Here is a 20,745-nt window from a genome sequence, read left to right as displayed (position 1 = left end):
AACCCAGTCTCCTAGAGCATATAGTAGAGGTTCTATCTGGCTTTTTTTGCCAGATGGCCATCTGTTCTTCTTGACAGACTGATGTAGCTCTTTCAGCTGCTTCAACATCTCAACTACATATTTTTCGGAGGCTGGGCCTCTGTGGGAAGTGGGCTGAACTCCAGTTGGCTAGGCTGGTGCAGTTCGTGTCCAAGCATTAGCAGATGCTCCATCTCTCTTGTGACCAAGTGCGGTGTATCCCGGTACGCTTTCATCAGATGAGAGAGCAGCCTATCTTACTCCTCTTGATTTCGGGTCAGCAGTAGTACTTGCAGGGAGTTGTCGAGCTGCCTGTTAATGCGCTTGACTACATCTTTGTTTTGCAGGTGGTAGGGCGTAGTATGAGTTTTCCCTACCTGCCAGAATTGGCACAGCTTGGTCATTAGCTGAATGTCGAACTGCACTCTTCGATTGGTGTGGATCTGCTCCGGCATGCCCATGTAACAAAATACCCAGTCATCTAACGCATTTGCCACAACTGGGGCCATGGCCTCTGGGAGAGTCAGGGCATCTTGCTATCTCATGAAGTGGTCCATGAGCACCAGAATCCACTTGTTTCTTCTCGGTGTTTCTAGCACCGGTCCTATCAGGTCCATGGCCACATTCTGCCAGGGGCATCTGACATAGAGTCTATGCTAGATGCTTTTAGCTAAAAAGAGCAGTGCTACCGTGTTTTGCCCCTTGAAAGACCTCACAACGATTGATCAGTTGCCCCATTGTAGCCAATCATTCCTGGCCAATACCAGGTTAGTCGCAATCAGCTGATTATCCTACCCACCCCAGAGTAAGCAATAATGAATGGCCCATGCGATCGACCCTGGAAACCCTAATACAGCGCAGTCCTGGCAACCTTTAGCACAGATGTTAGGCCTTCTTAGAGTCCCTCTAATGAGATCTGACCATCTATGGCAAGCTTCTTGTGAGTCAGTTTTCTATCTCTCAGCATGATGAGCTTGCACTGCCAGCTGTCCTCACAGGTCTGTCAGCTGAGCCCATCAAAGCTTTCATGGCAAAGTTGGGCTCGGTGTGCCAGCGTGTACTAGAAATCGGCTAGGATCTTTAGCCACTTGGTTTGAGGACAAGCAATAGGGCAAATATATATTTTATCAATATATTTATAAATACTTGTGATCAGTGTGTGCGCGTACACCGGAACAACAAGCACAAAACTGCCAGCGGTCTCTGTCTCTTCTACTCTTTTTGTATCCTTTTATAAATACGCTCTTCCTTTAGGCTCTGGCTCTCAATCATGATGGTTCATTGGTCTCTTTGCCCATTCCTCTCAGTTTCTTTGTCTTCTTTTCTCGGTATGCCAAATTAACTTACCTATGGCGGAGTTTCCTGCTGTGCTGGAAATTGGACAAGCTATAGCATTGGTATTGGGGTCGGCTAGGCAGCTGGACCTGATCTCTGCGTTCTGCCATCACACTACATAACGGCTGAATATGTATGACCACACCCGAGGCTATATTTTAATTCAGTATGAAATAAGAATGATTCAAGCTCAGACTTTGAGTTGTAAAGAATAATGATTTTAGAATGAAGTTGGTTGCCAAGTATTGTTAATAAAATCCTTACTAAATGACTTGTAATGTTCTATAACTAATCACTCCCTAATTTAGCTATCCCAATTACTCGCCAACAAACCTTGTTATAAGCCGTGAATGAAGTAGAACCATAGCTTATTCCCTATATATTTAAGTTATCAATTGTAACTACTGAGATGCTGACCTTTCTGCTCCAACTCAAGTTTATTTATTATTTTTGAGAAGCCTTTTTTCCTCACTCTATGGAGAAAATACTTTGGCAATTAGATAGCACGCTTAATAGTATCTAAAGGAAATAGGGATGATAACTGCTACCTATAGCCATTTCCTGATCTTGGCGGCGTTCCAAGTCAATATCCTGATAATGATATATATTAGATGAGAATAAGTTATAATTTTATAAGTTATTTTAATCAATCTAAAAACAATATGGTTACCAATGTCTTCATTGCTTCAATAATGTTGTAGACAAAATGTGGCTAAAGATCAATGCATTCCATTGTCCGCCTATATTGTAATACATATGCCTTAGTCTTGTAACATCTTTTTGGTAGACAAAATCCTTTATGAGAAGGATCTACATGTTTCATATTAGTGTTACCTGCATGCAAGAAAGACTTGAGTGGACCACAAGTTTGCTATCTCTCTCTCTCTCTTCCATTGGCCTGGTAAAGAAGAATACATTGCATCATTCAGCTCAGCCAATATATTTTAGATACGGATAGCTTTCCTATAATAGTATGTAAATACATAATACATAGGATAACCTAAAATAATACATTATAATATATTATAATATTATGTGTCGGAATAAAATGTACTGTTATATATTATACTGTTATATTCTTTACTAATGTGTAATATACCATAGCATGATGTAATATGATTGGATATAATGGAACATAATATAGTACAATATACAACAACATAATACCATATAAAACAGTATGATAAATAAAATAAAAAATAGTGCAATATTATCCAGTATAATATAATACAACTTAATATAACATATTATAGTATAAACGTGTAGTAATATAAACATATAAGCATATAAACAAAGTAATATAGTATTATAGTAATATAATTATTATTAGTATATATATGCATTATTAGATAATATACTATTAGTATATAATAATAAAGTATTATAGTATAAATATAATAGCACTAGCTGTGCCACCCGGCGTTGCCCGTGTAATAGAAGAGTCTTTGGACAGAAAATTGATTTGCATTTAACATATAACAACATTTGCCATTATAACTTTCAAAGTACATATCATGAGAGAAGTGTGTCGTGTAGTTGAAATAAATTAAGAGAAAAATAAAAACAGCTGTAAAGGTTTTAAAAGTTTGTCAAATCACTGTACCTTTCAAGCTAATAGCCTGGCATATTGCCAATGGAAAACTCCACTAAGCTAGTTAATAAGGTTAGGCTTTCAATGACAGTAAGCCGTGACTTTGAGTCTGTATTGTTGTCCAGCTCAGCTGTTCTAATAATAGCTATAGCCGGATTTCCAACAGACGACACACAGACTTTGAGAAATATATATATAGATAATATAGTAATATAAACATTGCTATATGATATAGTTATAACATAAATAAATTATGCATTGATGCAACTGCATATTACACAAGGCTGGGAATCCATATTTTGTTTCTCAGCTCCAATCTAAATTCATTAAATATTCACATCCCTCATGCCTTAGAGTTTGCTATGCCTCTCATGAGCCTAGAGTTGATGGCTATCAAGTTGGCACGCTTGTGGTGGTCTCAGACTGAGTGGCATTAGATTTGGTAAACATGGAGAGGGTAGATTTAGCGTAGATGGAGTTGATGAATTTGATAAAGTGAACTCGGGTGGACTGAGAGGAGGTTTAGCTGTCTTAAATATCTCGCTAGAAAGTGAACACAGAAGGAGTGTTGAGGTCCGAGGGTGAGGACTCCGGAGGAGCTGACTTAGAGTCAATAGTACAGTTTCAAAAACTTCAATTTTATCAATGTTGGTATATCAATTTTGAATACTCACTGAAAGTTAGTTTATTGATAGACAACATGATGGGTTCTTGGAAGAGGATTTAGTAGAAGAGAAATAGTCAACAGAAAGAGTTAAAACGTGTAAGTAAATTTAGGAACCTACGATACTTACTTCTAATTAAGAAGGTTTTCAGAAGAAACGGGGCTAAAAGAATTACATTTTTCATTGTATGACAATTTTGGCAAGTTAAATTGAAACAACAGTAGAGCTGCTAACTACAGTATGATTAGCTGTTGGCTTTAAAAAATATGTTTTTTCATATAATCAATTTAAGTATTTGTTTATACAAGTTGAAATCATGTATAAAAAAAATAAGAAATTTTTAAAAATGCGCTAAAATGGACATTTCTCGGTCTGATCTTTAATTGAAAATAATGAAAAAATGGTTACTGAACTTGCTGACTCTCAAGCTCATACAATAGCAAGATGGCAGCTCCGGGCGCTGCTACAAGTGACACAATTATGATGCCATCATGATGAGGTTTTAGTTGCATGTTGCTAATAGATAGACATCTATTATTATAGATGTCTATCTATTAGCAACATGCAACTAAAACCTCATCATGATGGCATAAATAAAATCAATAATAAAACAATGTCTAATAACACCAGGTCTTACAAGTGGTCTGGTCTATTAGTCCATAAAACTAGTAATTAAGAAACATTCCATGAGCAAATAACTCCAAATTATAACAAATTAGTTTACTATGGTGGTTTGTTGCAACAATTCTCTCAAATGCTAAAGCATGTTTTGTTAGCCATTGCTTTTTAGACAATCAAAACCAGCTTTCCTATGAATATGCTAACAACCATTCGATCTCACACTCTGAATAAAAATATCAAGGATATATTTCAAACATCACAGTTATGTCTACTCGCTCTATGCATATCTGTTATATTTTTCTGTTGTTTATATGTGTGATATATCAAACAAATATTATTTTTTAAGTATATGTTACACCTTTTGGCATTACAATCGTTTCTTTAAATAATAAGGAAAAGTTAGAAGAGACAGTTTTACGAGGTAAAAGCTATTTTAGTCAACTCAAATCATGAATGATCTACCAGAGGAAGTCGCAAAAGACATTCACAAGTCGTTGCTGGTAAAACTATTCTAGAATGTTCTAGAAAAAATGGCTCAATAACATCTGGTTAGCTGAGGCTTATTTTTCATTACATTAGTCTGTGAAAGTGTGAGCCAAATACCTAATACAAGGGAAAGCAATCATTAATGTTCAGAAGATATTTCTAAACTATTTGCTAAATTGAAACTTTGCAATTATCTCGAAAAAAAATAAAAAACGGAAAAACGCCAATGAAAATGAGAATAAAAGCACCAATGCAGAAATAGTAATGAACGCTGTTATGTACATGATAAACCAATTTACCATTCACCAAATAATTTTAGAAACTTTGTATCCATCTGTCGATCTGCTGCCGATCTGCTGCCGATTTGTGAATGAAACCAACTTGGAACTGATATGTTGTCAAGCTGGTTACCAACAGGTTCACAACATAACAGGACAAAGTGCTATTTCATTAATTACAGCTGAGTCTCACACTGGCTCTCCTCGCCACAGTGCTACTTGGCAGACACCTTGGCTTTCTGCACAAATAATTCTTCTTTGTAACTGACTACGAATGAGAAACAGCGCTGTCGCCAGCATCTCTAGCGATCCTATGTTTAGAACGTCAGCGGCCAGGTATTTATAGGTGTCTGCATGAGCAGCATGCAACCATAGCTACATTTCAAGTGATGTCGTCAATCTTTGCCTGTCTTAGCCTCAGATTTCATGTTCGTATCAGGTCATTTATCTTTTAGACAGCGTAATAAAGCTATTCCATTACTTGATGCTACAGTGAAATTGATGAAAACCTTTGTTTACAAGATCTGCACGCTCTGTGTTTGTGGACAGCAGCCATGATTAAAAGGAAGACTTGCAATTAGTCTCGCAGCCAAAGACGCTTGAAGCAAGAGTGAGGTGTATAAAATCGATAATCAGAATAATGGTACAACATATCATATTCGAGCAAGATAATTAAAAATACTATGTTATGTAATATACTATCAGAGCCATCCCAGACAATTTACGTGATAAAAGTTATATCTTGTCTTGAAGATTTCATTTGTAAGAGATGCATTTGCTCAGATTGGAAATACACCCAAGTAACTGCCAGCCTGAAGCCAATTGCAACCAAGGGTTGTTGAGGAGTCTTTCCAAGAATTGAAATATAAGAATTTTGATGAAAATGAAAAATTTTTCCATCTCTTGATTGATTTTATGAAAACTTTTTATGTCTCAGACATGATTAGCTCATAACCTGTGAGAGCTAATCATGGCGATGTTGCTCGCCTTCCATATACAGTCAAACATGGATAACTCGCCCACGGATAGCCCGAACACATGGTTAACTCGAACGGTTTCTTTGGTCCATTCCCGCGTAATGATAAATTGCTATAGATAACTCGAACTCAACACTGTTAACCCGAACTGTTTTTTGCCCAACGGCTACCGAAACGGTTGTTATCGCTTTAGAAAATCACTTTATTCCAAGCCATAGAGGTAAACCTCAACTTTTCGTAATTCATAAGCGTCGGTCGTTATTACCATCATCGGCAAAATATTTTTGTCAACGACTTTTCTAAAGGTTTGGTAAAATTTGATTTATACCAAACATCCGCTTAGCGATCGCCCTTCGGAAGCAAGGTAAAGTGAGGTAATCTTTGCATAAACTTCAAGAAAAATCGACAAAATTGATAATGGGTAAAACGCTCAAAAGAAAAAGATGTCTTTTCTTTTGAGCATTTCAACAACGATCAAGTTTTGCCAATGTCAATCTAAAAACTTTCTGGCAATAACATCACCTCAAACAACAAACCAACCTCAAGTAATAAAAAAATCTCTATACTTTTTGATAAAAACGTTTTAAACTTTACATTAGAAGCATTTAATTTGAAACAAGCCATTTGTGCTTTTGATTTATATCATAGTTTGTATATGTACATGTATCTACTAATAAATAAGTAAATACATGGACTTGTGACAGTGCTCTGATAACTTGAACGCTCTGATAATTCGAACACTTTCGCTCAGTCCCGTGAAGTTCGAGTTATCCATGTTTGACTGTACATGTGCATTAGGGTGGTCTTCTATGTAGATTAATACAGAGGTAGTAATTTTACAAAATTTACCTATGACCTTAATTGTATTTCATTAACCTTTGCTCACCGAATCTTCTCGCTAAGGTGTCCAGTTTCTGGTGTTAGATGTTAACCATGGTCCAGTTTCTGGTGTTAGATGTTAACCATGGTCCAGTTTCTGGTGTTAGATGTTAACCATGGTCCAGTTTCTGGTGTTAGATGTTAACCATGGCCTAATCTATGTCAAGTAGCATTTATGCCTAATTATTTGACATAGTGAACTTTTTTGAAGCTTTCTAAATATGTTCTGTAAGCAATCCTTCGAACATCGAGTGTGACGTCTCCTTATCTTACTGCAAGTAGAGGCTGTGCATGTTTTTAGACCATAATTGCACGAACAATGTCTCTGTGATCTTGGCTGGACATGACTTAGTCCAGTAGCAAGGAAACCTTGATGACCTGAGACACGCCCAGTTGCAGAGAGCTATTTAAGATTGGATGCCATTCCTATTATCACCAGTGACTTCTTCAGGAATTGAACCCTCAACCTGTTGTTTGCAGCAGGTCGGTGCTTTAGACCACTTGGCCCCAGCTGCTCTCTGTCTAATATTTTATTGTAAAGTTCTCTTCTAAAGAGGTCAAGGTGATGCAATAGCAAAACTACTCAAACCATTCTGCATATTTCCTTGTTGAGATTCAAGCTTGCTTACGTTGCAGTAGACTTTTTTAGGAGTCTCTTCTTTTCTACTAGTACTAGTTTTGTGTCTATCAGTAATTCATGATCCTTATATTAGGATAAACATTGACAAGCAACCACGGCATTATCGTGAACACTAATATGAATCGTAGAAAACAGGTACATGTACCTAGCAATAGTGACAGCGGGGAAGTGGAATAACACCACTCGACACATTTTCAGGCAGTACCATAAGGCAGTGGCTCTTGAACTGTTGTCGGTCAAACCCTAGGGGGTGGGTGAGTCAGTCTCAGGGATTCAGTATAGGTCTCTCAAAGGCAGAAGTCATACTGATTTATAAAGTTATGTCTTTATATTCATAGACTTTCAAAATTTGTTTTGCGTTCAGGCATTATGTTGGTTTTTTTCTTTGAACAAAGTGATGTTAACACAGTTCATTTTGTGCATCAGTCAAACATGCTGTATATCAATCAACTTGGCCACGGCAGTAAAGCAACTACCTACAAAATGTGAAAAAAATCAGCTTGTTTTCAATAAAGAAGGGCTCAGTTAAAACACGCATGAAACTAGTGGGACTTATAATGTTCAACAAGGTTAGGAAATACTGCTTCACTTGCTAGCTTTAACTAGGCACAGGCTGGTTTCTCTTGCAGACAACTTTGAAAGCAAGGCACAGGCTGGTTTCTCTTGCAGACAACTTTGAAAGCAAGGCACAGGCTGGTTTCTCTTGCAGACAACTTTGAAAGCAAGGCACAGGCTGGTTTCTCTTGCAGACAACTTTGAAAGCAAGGCACAGGCTGGTTTCTCTTGCAGACAACTTTGAAAGCAAGGCACAGGCTGGTTTCTCTTGCAGACAACTTTGAAAGCAAGGCACAGGCTGGTTTCTCTTGCAGACAACTTTGAAAGCAAGGCACAGGCTGGTTTCTCTTGCAGACAACTTTGAAAGCAAGGCACAGGCTGGTTTCTCTTGCAGACAACTTTGAAAGCAAGGCACAGGCTGGTTTCTCTTGCAGACAACTTTGAAAGCAAGGCACAGGCTGGTTTCTCTTGCAGACAACTTTGAAAGCAAGGCACAGGCTGGTTTCTCTTGCAGACAACTTTGAAAGCAAGGCACAGGCTGGTTTCTCTTGCAGACAACTTTGAAAGCAAGGCACAGGCTGGTTTCTCTTGCAGACAACTTTGAAAGCAAGGCACAGGCTGGTTTCTCTTGCAGACAACTTTGAAAGCAAGGCACAGGCTGGTTTCTCTTGCAGACAACTTTGAAAGCAAGGCACAGGCTGGTTTCTCTTGCAGACAACTTTGAAAGCAACTTTTAATTAACTAATTCCAATATAAAAATAGGCACGCACATTTTTCTAAATATTGGCTCATCAGTTTCCCTCAATAAGCGCAAGCTTTGCTTTACTTACATGTACTTTTAAAGACGTACATCTTATGGAGGTGTGCATATATTAGCTAACTATTATGCCACGACAACTAATCAACCCATGAAAAACCGTTAATAAATAAACAAATAAGCACTATAATTGTGTCAATTGATGGTCCTGAAGCAGCATGCTATAGATAGCTGTCGGATTATAAAGTAGAATAAATTGTCAAAAAAAAACATCATTTATCACAGATATGAGGATAGTCAACATGGAAAAAGAATGAAAAAGGGAAAGGCGGTTTGGCAGCAAGTGGCACCCTTAAAGTAAACCAAAGAGATTCAAAGTAAATGATTGGCATCTGCGACTCATACACACCAGTCCGTCTGAGTCTCGATGTGATTAAACCAAAAGTCAAGGTCGGTTTGGGTGGAACTCTGGGAAAGCTGAGCAGGAGAACCGGTAGATTGATCATTTAGATATTCATCAAAAGTAAAAGCCTCCGGGAGCTGATTGGCTGAATCGAACAGCGTAGTTTGGGTTCCGAAGTCCATAAGTTCATAAGGAAACTGCATGGAGAAATCCGACGTGCTGTGCTGTAAAGGGAAGGGCTCAGACATGACCAATTCTGAAAACTTGTCAGAATTTTTTGTTTTTGTTGTTTGTGTGCCAAACGATGACATAGCGGCTGACTGAATACAGGCATCAGATAAAAAGGACCGAGTCTCATACGGAAGGTTCGTCTGCGTACCAAAAGACATAGCCTCGTCTAATGGCAGACTGGACTGCATGGGCTCATTACCCAGATTACACTGAAGTTCTATGCTAGATGATGACCCATCGACGACCTCAAGGAGGGTAGAAAACGTTGTCTGAGTGCCGAGATTCGAATTCAAAGGCGTCATAGAAACGTCTGTAAACGATGTTTGTGTGGAGAAGTCAGTGGGTATCGATGGGTGTGACTGCGGGAAAGCATTAGAGGTGGCGCAGGTGGAACTTCCTGTTTCAACAATAGAATCATTCCACTGCCGATTGCCTGCACAATCTGGTAAACATGCAAAAAGTGGTTCTATCGTTGGAAGATGATTGCTCTGAGAATACCTCGGTAACATCATACACTGACTTTGTGCACTAGCAAATGTTTTAGTAAGATTGTTGTTAGTGTTAGTCCACTGGTCCTCTAAGGCTATATTACTGCATCTAACGGCAGCACCTAGCAAGTCAGTCTGAGTACTCATCTCTCTCATATCTCCGCTGCCAATTTTCAATATCCTACAAGTAGGTGTGGCTGGCTTTGGGAGCAAAGGAGTGTATCTTGTCCGATTATTTCTGTTGGACTCACTATGAATCAGTTTTGGCTTAATCTTAACGTGGCTATGAGAGGATTGCAGTTGCACAGTTGACGTCTGATTCGCAGTGTTTCCCTGAGGTTGTCCATTAGTAGCCTTTGGTTGAGTGGTAGATAATTCCCTGATAGCACATTCAGGTTGAGGTGAGATAGTTGTGAAGGTAGATTTTTTGTTACTGCCTTTCTCTTCCGCTTTATCCTGCTTGCCCCCAGAGAGTGCCGTAGCACCGACAACAGATCTATGAATTATACAGCAACAATAAGATATCTTTAGGAAAAAGGCAAAGTAGTACATGCTAAGCTAAGACTGCATGTGAAAATCTGACTCTAAAGGTGGGTCTATGTGACTACCTATCAAGGAAACAATAGCACATGGTTTTTCAATACAATATTACAACAAAAACTCTCAGAAATGGAGAATTCCTGAAATAATCAGCCAATGGGTATGATAAGCAAAGACCTGGCGCATCATGTTTTTCAAGGGATTAAGCGCAATATGTATCAAATGCATACATATTTCAATCCCGAAATAATCAAATATAATCATCAAGTATAACCCATTCACTGGTCCTGCATAGCACTAGCATGGACTAAGACTTTATGGTATTTCCTCACAATCAAAAATACTGATAAAGAGCTTATTCCCAGTACACATTTTGAAAATTTTTTTAAAAATTAGCCTTTGCTATCTTCTGCAACATGACAGCAAAAGCTGGCATGTTCTGAACCCGCTTACAGGAGCTAATTATAATCTGGGAATTGTCTACCCTTTGTGTTGGAAAGCTAAACTCAACATGGAGCAGGTGTATATGACTCGGTACATTAATTTTTCTTTAGAAATAATAATAATAAACTAGCGTAAACAGCCCTGAGCAAACAGGGTAATACAATACTACTAGCAAATAAGATACGTAATCAGTGAACAGACTAGCTGCTCGGACATCGGTCATTTGCCTTACTTGAGATAGTTAAATCACACAGGCTTCTGGCTTAAAACCAATTTTTGAATGTGATGTCTCTTTTAATCCATATGATCATTTTAATTTCATGACATATAAAGTAAATATTTCCGTTCCTGATCGATATTAACGCCTAGCAATTAGACAATACCAAACTTGCGAATAAAATAAGCTGTCTGAGATTGAGGCAACCTCCACAACAAAAGTGAAGACTATGTTCACACAATTTGTTACAAACGAACGTCTAGTTTTTTCCCAAAATCCAATGCAAAGATCCATAGAAGACTGTTCAATGTTTTTTATTAGCTACTAAAAACAGCGAACATCAGCATGAGGAAACATAAAATAATATGCAATGTTATAATATACCATCATATAACATAAATATTATAGGAGAATATTATTTCATGTAGCATAACATAAACATTGCTATACAATACAGGTATAACATACATATATAGCCCATTGATGCAACTGTATATTGGACAAGGTTTGGAATCTATATTTCACTTCCCAGGTCCAATTGAATTTGTTAAATATTCACATATATCATGCCATGCTAGGATTATGCAGTTTAGAATACTTGTGCTAGATGATAATATAGCACATTACAATTTACGGAAAAAGACTTGGATCACATAACATTATCAACAAAAACTGATCTGTCATGATTGTCTATTTCTAGGAATTTAAACACTCCATAATGCGCATTGACAACATTTGTAACTTCAACAATGGCCAACATGACCGCGATTAAATATTTATAAGGGTATCCGCAATCAGTTGCCAACATGACCAATGTTTATAAGAACTACAGCTGTGACCAATTGCGGATGAACAGAAAACATGGGAACCAAGATGATATCATTATAGAACTAATGAGTTTTGGTCATGAAGTGTGATTGGCTAGCCAGCAATTGACAATGGTACTTCCTGCTTATAAATTATTTTAAGATCAATTTAGGTAGTCTGCAGAAGAAAGGGTTAAGACTAGATAATTTGGAGACGCGACTTCTGCCATAGTCACATTTCTTGATAATATATATATATAAGAATATTTAAAGCTATTTGATTCACCTGACTATACTATAAATATATCGTATAGTATACTGTATATGATTATGCTACAATCATACACCGTACTTTTCGGACTATTAGCCGATACTTGTTTCTGATGATTTGAGCCAAGTTGCTTATATAAGGGTGCGGCTATTCCGTGGCTTTTTCTTTCCCCGCTAAGGCGCATTAACCGGAATCTCTGGTGCGTGAAAGAAAAAACGAAACAATGCCTCACAGTACTGTTCCATTGGGCAGTAGGTTAAAAAGCGTCGGTTAATACGAAACAGTGCCGTTAGGCACTGTTCCGTTTTAAACAGCAAAGTTGCTGTCGTGTTAAAAAGCACCGTCCTGAGTTCTGCGGCCTATACAAAGGTGCGGCCTATGCATTGTTTTATTATCGTTTTTTCGAAAATAAAGCAGATGTGGCTTATATAGGGTTGCGGTTTATAGTCCGAAAAGTACGGTATACTATATATCATATAGTATATATGATTATGCTACAATCATATATACTATATATCATATAGTATATATGATTATATCAAATGCTTAAACCTGTAATTTATAACTTGACTAGCTTATTCATGAAGTGACAAATATAATTGTTATGAAAGAACCAACTTAATGAGAAACTAATTTCCACGAGATATTCTAGTTGAAACAACCATCAGTCATAGCTGACAATGCTGCAGAGATTAAAGTAGGTTGCTAAACTGAGACAGCTCTCGAACTTTTGAAGCTTACAGCTTTGTCTGCCTTTCTTTCCAGCATTAAGACTAAAAAGCGTGAAATTGTTCTGAAAGCGATCTTCACTTTCATTTTGCGAAAGTGAAAACTGGCACACCAGCCATCTCAGCTTTCGAGAAGCATCGTCTACTGGTTAGGAACAGCATTTGTTCTCTTTTACAAAATCAATTAATGGCTGACTAAAACTAATGACCAAAAATACAACTGCTATAACATTCACTATTAAGAAATGTATAAGAAAAGCAATCGCGTCAGCCTATTAAGTAATCGCCTCTGACAAATACTTCAGCCCAGAACAAATAAACTGCTGATGTTATCGAGAAAGCAAATTACTGTTTATTTCTGTTCAACTACGATAATTTATTAAGAAAGAATTTAGTGCTGTAAATGAACTTATAAAATCCCTTCTTGTTAGTATGTCTTTAGTGATTGAGATGCTCACGATTCATGTGAACAAGCGCTTGAAGATGTGCCAAACAATCCGTGACGCATGATGTCAAAGCAGGCGATTGAAAAGCAAACAAAAGTGATAAATAATTTCCACTTACCGTGTTTCCCTATCATCCTGAACAGTATAACAGGAATGATGCATGTTTGCTGATTTAGCCCTTCGATACGCCGCTGTATGTATACTCATCTGATGTCTGGCTACGCCTTCCAAGCTCGCGTACGGCACATTACAAAACCGACACACAAACATCTTGCCACAAGACTTCATATGTAGGTTGAGCTGCTTCTCCGCGGACATAGTCTTTCCACAGACGGTGCACACCAGTTTCTTCTCAGCGTGCATGTTGGCGTAGTGCTACATCACAACAGGAAAACGCTCTACCACCAGGTATTTTGGCTCAAGAAACTGCATAAGCGCTGCCAGCCTATCATAATAAGTAACATTTCTAGCAACTTTTGAAGGATAAACTCTCAATAGAAATATTAGGGTACGAGTGTTAAAATATCTGAGAAATTTGAGGGCATATCCACAGGAGTTATCCACACGTGAAGTAGAAAGAGATGGTCATAATATTCTAGTACTAAAAACGAAATACAATCAAGATAGGTCAAGTAAGATGCGTGATTGCAGTAGAAGTAGAGAAATATGAACAGTGTTGAGAAGCATACCTAGTGTGACAGGAGCAGATCTTACTCAAAACTGATCATTTAGGAATAAAAAAATTGTTTCAAGTCGGAATTTATGAAGCGGTTTATGTTGAAATAATTATTAACCGGTTATTAACCTAGCTAAACTTACAAGATGAGATGTAAGAAACAGTGCACAGCAAAGAGTGAACAGGCAAAAGTCTAATATCTGTGACAACTAATTCAATTTGCTGCGATGTCTAATAACCTAATGTGTTTTTCAGCTGGTCTCTTGTCTACCACAATACAACACCTAAAGATAAAAGAAAGAAGTCAAGTATGCCAATATTGAGCTGGTTTAATTGTTAGAATAGAGCATTATTATGGCATCCGCAGCGAGTGATAAGATTGTCACCATTCCTTGACTCTTTGAAACTCTCAGAGAAGCTTAAAAGAAGATTAGGGACATCTTTGCAATAGGGAAGCTCTATTGTTAAGTTCTCTTGTAGTTAATATATCAACAAAAAGTCTATATAGAAAGCAACCTAATGTAGTATATTTATAAGCTATACTCAGAGACTTTACCTTCGGCAAATCATAGTTTGGCCCTCTTTTTTACAACATGAATAGCTTGTTCATCCTTTAGTAGCGAGCTAGTAAGGGAAGCTAACGTTGAGAAGGTGGCAGGTTTGACAAAGAGAGACTATGTGAATGAGCAATTATTGAATGTGTTCATGGAGAGAACAGTAACATACATTTTTAACAGTTGCCATGCTAGTAAATGGATTGTCTGGGAATGACCTGAGGCAGCCAGCTACCGGGCAGAGGTAGAGCTGTTTTTTCTTCTTCCGGAAGTCTCCACATCCCTATAATGAGAGAGCAGATACATCACACCTAGTTTATGGATCTCAAATGAAAGGATCAACTCGCTTTATTAAAACTGTCAATGCATTGTGTCTATAACACATGACAAAGGTAATATCTGTGACCACATTTCCTTTCATTTTAGCATTGTCACTTCCCCAAAACCAACTAAATGACTTCTTTAGCAAAACAACTAGAAATTGCTGATAGAATTCTGATCAGTTATAGGTGACACCGAGAATATTGCTAGGCCTAAAACAAGCAAAGTATATTTTTGTAATTGAATGTGTGAGCAATAACTGCAAGCGCAAATATGTTACAGACATTTAGAGAAGAAGCCTTTACCGTAACTGTTAGACATAAGAACGATGACATTTCACATATTTAGACGAATACATTAACCTTTGCAAGATAAGCTAAACCTGAATTTATAAAAACGCTTACCATATCTAGTTTTATAGTTTGGCCACATAGTGTTGCAATTTAACAGCAACCAACATCCAAGTCACCTCAAAGGTTTTAACATTCACGTGAAACATTTAAAACTAACAACTTATCCGTTTTTTTCTAAAAAAATCCCTTACCTTCAGATTATGTGTTTGTGTCAGATGCATGTTCAAAGCTGGCCTGTGTCGAAATACCTTATGACAGTCCTTATATATACAAGGAAGGTTTCTTTCAGAAGGCTTTGTGAGCTCATCCACTGTCGGAGTAATCATCTCTCTATAACAGTTTAAAATGTGGAAACAATCAAAACAGTAATGCAAATCATTATTCCCAATATTTAATACTAGCATTGCTATCAGATAACAAAGTAATTTGCTTCACTGTGCACCTATAGAAACATGGGATAAATCTCAGAGCATCAACCAAAAGCATTTTCAGTAGCGATACTAGAACGCAATCTTGTTGAGCTAAGTCTGAGAAAATTGTGAGGGTCCTGTGAGAAAATTGTTTTATCTAATTATTCATAATCTTACATAAGCTGACATTGTATGACAGCCATGTTCTGTTAGGCTGATATCCCTATAGGAGTCAAACCTTCTCAGAACTCAAAGCTAGCTCAACACCTACTTTGTTAGTTGATCAGATACTCTCTGCAACATTATCTAAGTCTAAGTCAGTCTAAGTTAGTCAGCAAGTCTAAGTTAGTCACTTAGACTTGCTTCTATCTACCCTACCCTGTATATCACATTAACAGTTGATAAAATACAATATAGCTTATAGGTGACACACAATGCGCTTAAAATACATTATTTTAAAGTTTACAGCTTTTTGTTATCATCCATTGACTACTAAGTCAACCAAAAACCTCTAATGCATTTAATCTGTCCTAACTTAAATGTGCTGTGGTATAGTTTAAAAACTCATATTGGCCATAGCAGCGTGTAGTGTATGGATGACTGAAAACTGTTAATGGCTTTATAGATTATAGAGTCATCAGCAAAATGTCTATGTTAAGAATCTTGTAGATCATTTGGCATAACATAGATCAACATGAAAACAAAGAGAGAACGAACATTGAATATTGTTGTATATCGGTTGTAACTTAGTAGAACAATGCAATGTTCCGTGTTATATAAGGCTTTAAGGTCACTTGCATATCTAATCTACCATCTGAGGACATATGCACAAATGGTCTAACATGAAATAAACTTTGTTAGCAGGGTGAAATCTCCTGGTTAGTTGTTCAGCTCATACAAGTAGACATGGTGTATCATCTTTCTATTTGTAAATAAATTTTGTATATTATGAGGTGTTATGCCCTCTGCCAGTTTAAAAAAAACATACGGCGACAATATTGGAGAACAGTTTAAAGGACCTGACCTATATTTAAAGCCTACGTAGCGAGTTCACCTAATAGGCAGTGATTCTAAGATACCAAAAAGAGTAGCAGAGCCTATGATAAGCTATTTAGCCCATTGTCTTTTATAATGATCTAAAGCCAAAAAAAGTTATTTATCCCTGCCGAGGCAGCAATAATGAAAATGTCTGTTTGTATACCAGAGGTACGAATCGAGACGCTTTGGGCATTCATTTGACCTCTGTTAATTAAAAAATTATATTCAAATACTGTGATAAAGCATAGAGCCATCTCTGTTGGTGAGTCACTTTTAAAACTCTGCACCATCTCTCAATTGTGGAAATGGGTGAGGGTACGAGGGGGGTACGGATCACAACTTTTTGGCGGCTAAGGTTTATGCAGCTGCTATAATCTAAACTTTTTTCTATACTAATACAATAATCAGATATAGGAAAAAGTACACACATTTACAATGTGCTACTACGATCCCATCGGTATCAAATTGTTTAACAAAGTGTAACGAAAATGTCAACAAGCGTCACAACCATATACAACCTATACTCCATATATAAGAACTAATGTATTCTATCAGTCCTTTTGGCCCCGTACACTAAGAGAGTTAAGATCCTGATAAGATGAATCCTTAAGACAGAATAAAATAAATGTGTGTAAAAATATATATATGTATATATAAATAAATAAATAAACACAATATAATTTTTAAAAAAAATCTTATTTTGAAACCACTTATTAGTGTAAACACACCGTGTTCCCACGCCCCTTACGCACCTGCTGTGCGGTCAAGTGGGAAAATATAATAATAACCAGTCCAAACTATGGCCGCAAAATTTAAGGACTGAGCAAACTTGTTGCAGATTTTCAACACTATACATGATTAAACCAACATGTAATTTAGTTGTTTACATGACAAGACAAATAGTTAAATTACAATAACCATTCAACATTAACAGATGCTCAATGACAAGAAAGCTTTGACGATGTTGTCAAAGCTGACGATAACTCGTTGTTGGGATCTGAATAGAGACAAAGAAGATCATAGCCTTAGAACAGTTTGATTTACTAACGACGTCTTTTTTATTGTATTACGTATCTAACAACTGTCTGTAAAAGTAGTTTTGCAGCTAATTTAGCAGCTCCATTTTAGATGTTTTCATTTAAACGTTGCTAAAAGGTAAAATACGCTACATGCGTTAATCAACACATGTAGTTAGGTTTTTCAATATTCTCAACTTCTACGTTGATTTTGGAGCGACAAAGTAATGAGGCTTAATAAGTTTTTGTTGTTGTTTATGTATACAGATATGCTTTTTACAAGTTTTACTTTAGCGTTTATAAAGTATTTATGTAATACACGCGGTTTGTATTTCGGAGCAGATATTCTTTTTTTCGCCGACTATCCTTTCGATCAAGTTTAGCTTTTTTCTAATCTAATCTAAATGAAAATCTTTGTCTACTTGTAATTAATGAAACTGATCGAGGTGGAGTCTCTTCGTCTTGTTGCAAACATGAATCAACATGTACCTACCAAGACGATAAAATTAATCACTACCTGAGTTGTTCAATCAACTGGCTATGATACTTAAGAACAAGCAACATGAAACTTATATTAAAGTCTTCTGAAAAAATTGAACACCTTTGAGATGACTTTGACAGAAGCATACATAACCAGAATGATAAAAATAGTAAAAGAAGGCTATGAGCCATCCATCTGATCTACTAAAGCGATTGTTTGGAACTCTCAATTTCTTAAGACACACAATTGTAAGATTGGTCACAAATGCCTCAGCACGGCAAAAGCAAAGAGTTTTGACAAATTTCACTAAAAGATAAACAAGGGGATTCGATTAATGACCCTGAGCAATATGCGGAGCTTCTCAGCAATTCTGTCTGTAGTCAATCTCGAGATGCTGTACTTTCTATCTAAAGGTTTTTTTAATACATCAAAACCCTATATTTGTGTCTGGTAAAAGGAGCAAAACTCATTGTAGGACCATCTAATGGCAAATCCTCTGAAATTGATGGAATCAAAAAACTGGAAATGCTGGTTCACTTTTCCACAACCACTCTTTGATTTTCATTAACTTTCTATGCGTTTTTAAAATTAGGTAAACTACACAATAATGGAAAGTTATAAATTATGCTCCATTCCTACAATGTGAGACACCGATTCAGCTAACCGTTACGGTCTGCATAGTCCGTATCCCATGCAAAGATGATGGAGCATATTGTACGGCACCACCTTAATGAAATTCTACACAGCCTTCTTCATCTGGCATGTTTTTCTACCAAACTATTGACAACCCTGAAAAGGCCTAAAAATTCAGGACGAACAAGTGCTGGTCATAACTCGTCGAAAGACTGGAAGATGCTTTGTGAACATGGCTACAAAAACAGCATAGGTATATCCTTAGCTCCACAATCCTTGATTGGACTAATGACAACAATTATTGTGACAATGTCATACATTCAAAGCTGAAGATTAACCAACAGATAAAAAATTGTGGTGTGGATAAATACTTGGGATATAGAGCACCCAGAGAGACTAAACTGCTATATACATAAGTTTATGCTGACCAATCTTTGAATATACTGATGTAGTGCAATGTACTTATGCCAAAAATGTGATACACGCAAATAAAACTGCAATGCATGATAATTTTTAAAGAGAGTGAAGAAAGCATCTCCACAACTAAGAAAACAATGGGTCTAAGCTCGCTTCATAAGAGATGAAAATACCGCCGTCTTTCTTTACCTATGAGGATCCTCCAGTACTAGGAAAGTCATTATGTTCTTTCCTAAGCATACGATTGGATTATGCAAGATCCAGAGCACATACATGGAAAACAGAACAGCCTTTAGAGCAGATCTGATTTCCTTACCTTCGAACAAAAAAGCATCCGGCCAACAGAGACATCATAATTTCAAATAGTACTATAATAGGCCTATAATTTTTACCAGCACTATCCTTTTACAAAAGTACACTTAAAACCAAATAATGCTAAAAATGGTGACTTGCCTTAGGATTTATTTTATAAATTGCTTGTGCTTCACCTCATCTGAGGTAAGAAACTGAGCTAATTGATGTATTCTACTCACGTGCTGTTTTGATTTTGAATCAAATGTTTGCTTTGGAAATTATTTGAAGTAAACTATGACTATGGTTGTTGTTACTGATTAAAATATAATAAACAAATAGCGATCCAATGCAGAGTTTATAAACATACTAGCACATTTGCTAATATTAAGAGCTAATAAAAATTTAAAAAGGTCTAATTGCTTTAGCTGAGTATGTATTTAGGTAGAACTTTAGAGAATTTTGGTTGATGCATACTTGTCTGACATTTATAGTAAAGCAGAAACTACATTACATATCAAAACAGACCGAAGTGCAATAACATGAACCGCTGTAACTTTGTAAAGGAACCACGACATATGCAGAAGTAGAATTAAAATGCCGCCCTCATTTACATGTACAACAGTGTTATTCTCACTTGAACACATTAAAAACATTCTACTTGTTACAAAGTCGTGATTAACTGATGTCATGGCTCTACTTTGTACCCTAAACAAGTTATCCAAGATGAAGAAACAGTCATACATTGGTTTTCAAAAATTGCTTAACTCGATCAAATCGAGTTTCAGCCACAAAATTTCAGATTTGTACACCTCAGACTTCGACTAAAAAGTCGGCTTCTGACCAAACCAAAAGAAGCCCAGGCTAGCCTGCAATACCCTATTATATGTTTTATGTTACTATTAGTGAAAATAAAAGACAAGAAATGTTTTTGCTGTGCTTTCCATTTTATACGATCAATGCTGGGATATGTTACAATACTCTTACATGCAGTAGTCTAGCCCTTGCTACATTAATGCTTGTGTTAAAATTGCTAAACATAAAACATGAGATACATGTATTTAGTTTTCTTATGATCTTAGATAAGAATTTCTTGTTAAATCAAACACATTTATTTATACACTTTATTTATTTTTTGTGGTTATTAAAACACAAGGCTCTCAGTAAATAAGGCTGGGG

The 20,745-nt window shown here is 36.7% G+C and overlaps 1 protein-coding gene across 1 annotated transcript; it reads right to left on the bottom strand.

Moving 5' to 3' along the window:
• Window positions 1-8,911: 8,911 nt before the first annotated feature.
• On the bottom strand, window positions 8,912-15,605 carry LOC137394663 (ATM interactor-like). The gene is made up of 4 exons (XM_068081422.1): window positions 15,472-15,605; window positions 14,779-14,889; window positions 13,495-13,751; window positions 8,912-10,420 (listed from the first exon to the last, which is right to left on the bottom strand). Exons 1-4 carry the CDS (start codon window positions 15,499-15,501, stop codon window positions 9,202-9,204), a joined length of 1,617 nt encoding a protein of 538 aa, XP_067937523.1. The 5' UTR covers window positions 15,502-15,605; the 3' UTR covers window positions 8,912-9,201.
• Between the last annotated feature and the right edge of the window lie 5,140 nt (window positions 15,606-20,745).

This window comes from Watersipora subatra, chromosome 4, assembly GCF_963576615.1.
Source record: "Watersipora subatra chromosome 4, tzWatSuba1.1, whole genome shotgun sequence".
Lineage (NCBI taxonomy): Eukaryota > Metazoa > Bryozoa > Gymnolaemata > Cheilostomatida > Watersiporidae > Watersipora > Watersipora subatra.
Note: the sequence above shows the minus strand (reverse complement) of the source record. Positions and strands in the feature narration are given on the sequence as shown.

Coding starts and splice junctions, on each gene's coding strand:
- LOC137394663 (XM_068081422.1), bottom strand. CDS start 15,501: ATGCATCTGACACAAACACATAATCTGAAG. Junction 14,890..15,471: donor CACAAACACATAATCTGAAG/GTAAGGGATTTT, acceptor CTCTCATTATAG/GGATGTGGAGACTTCCGGAA. Junction 10,421..13,494: donor CAGGATGATAGGGAAACACG/GTAAGTGGAAAT, acceptor TATAATTCATAG/ATCTGTTGTCGGTGCTACGG.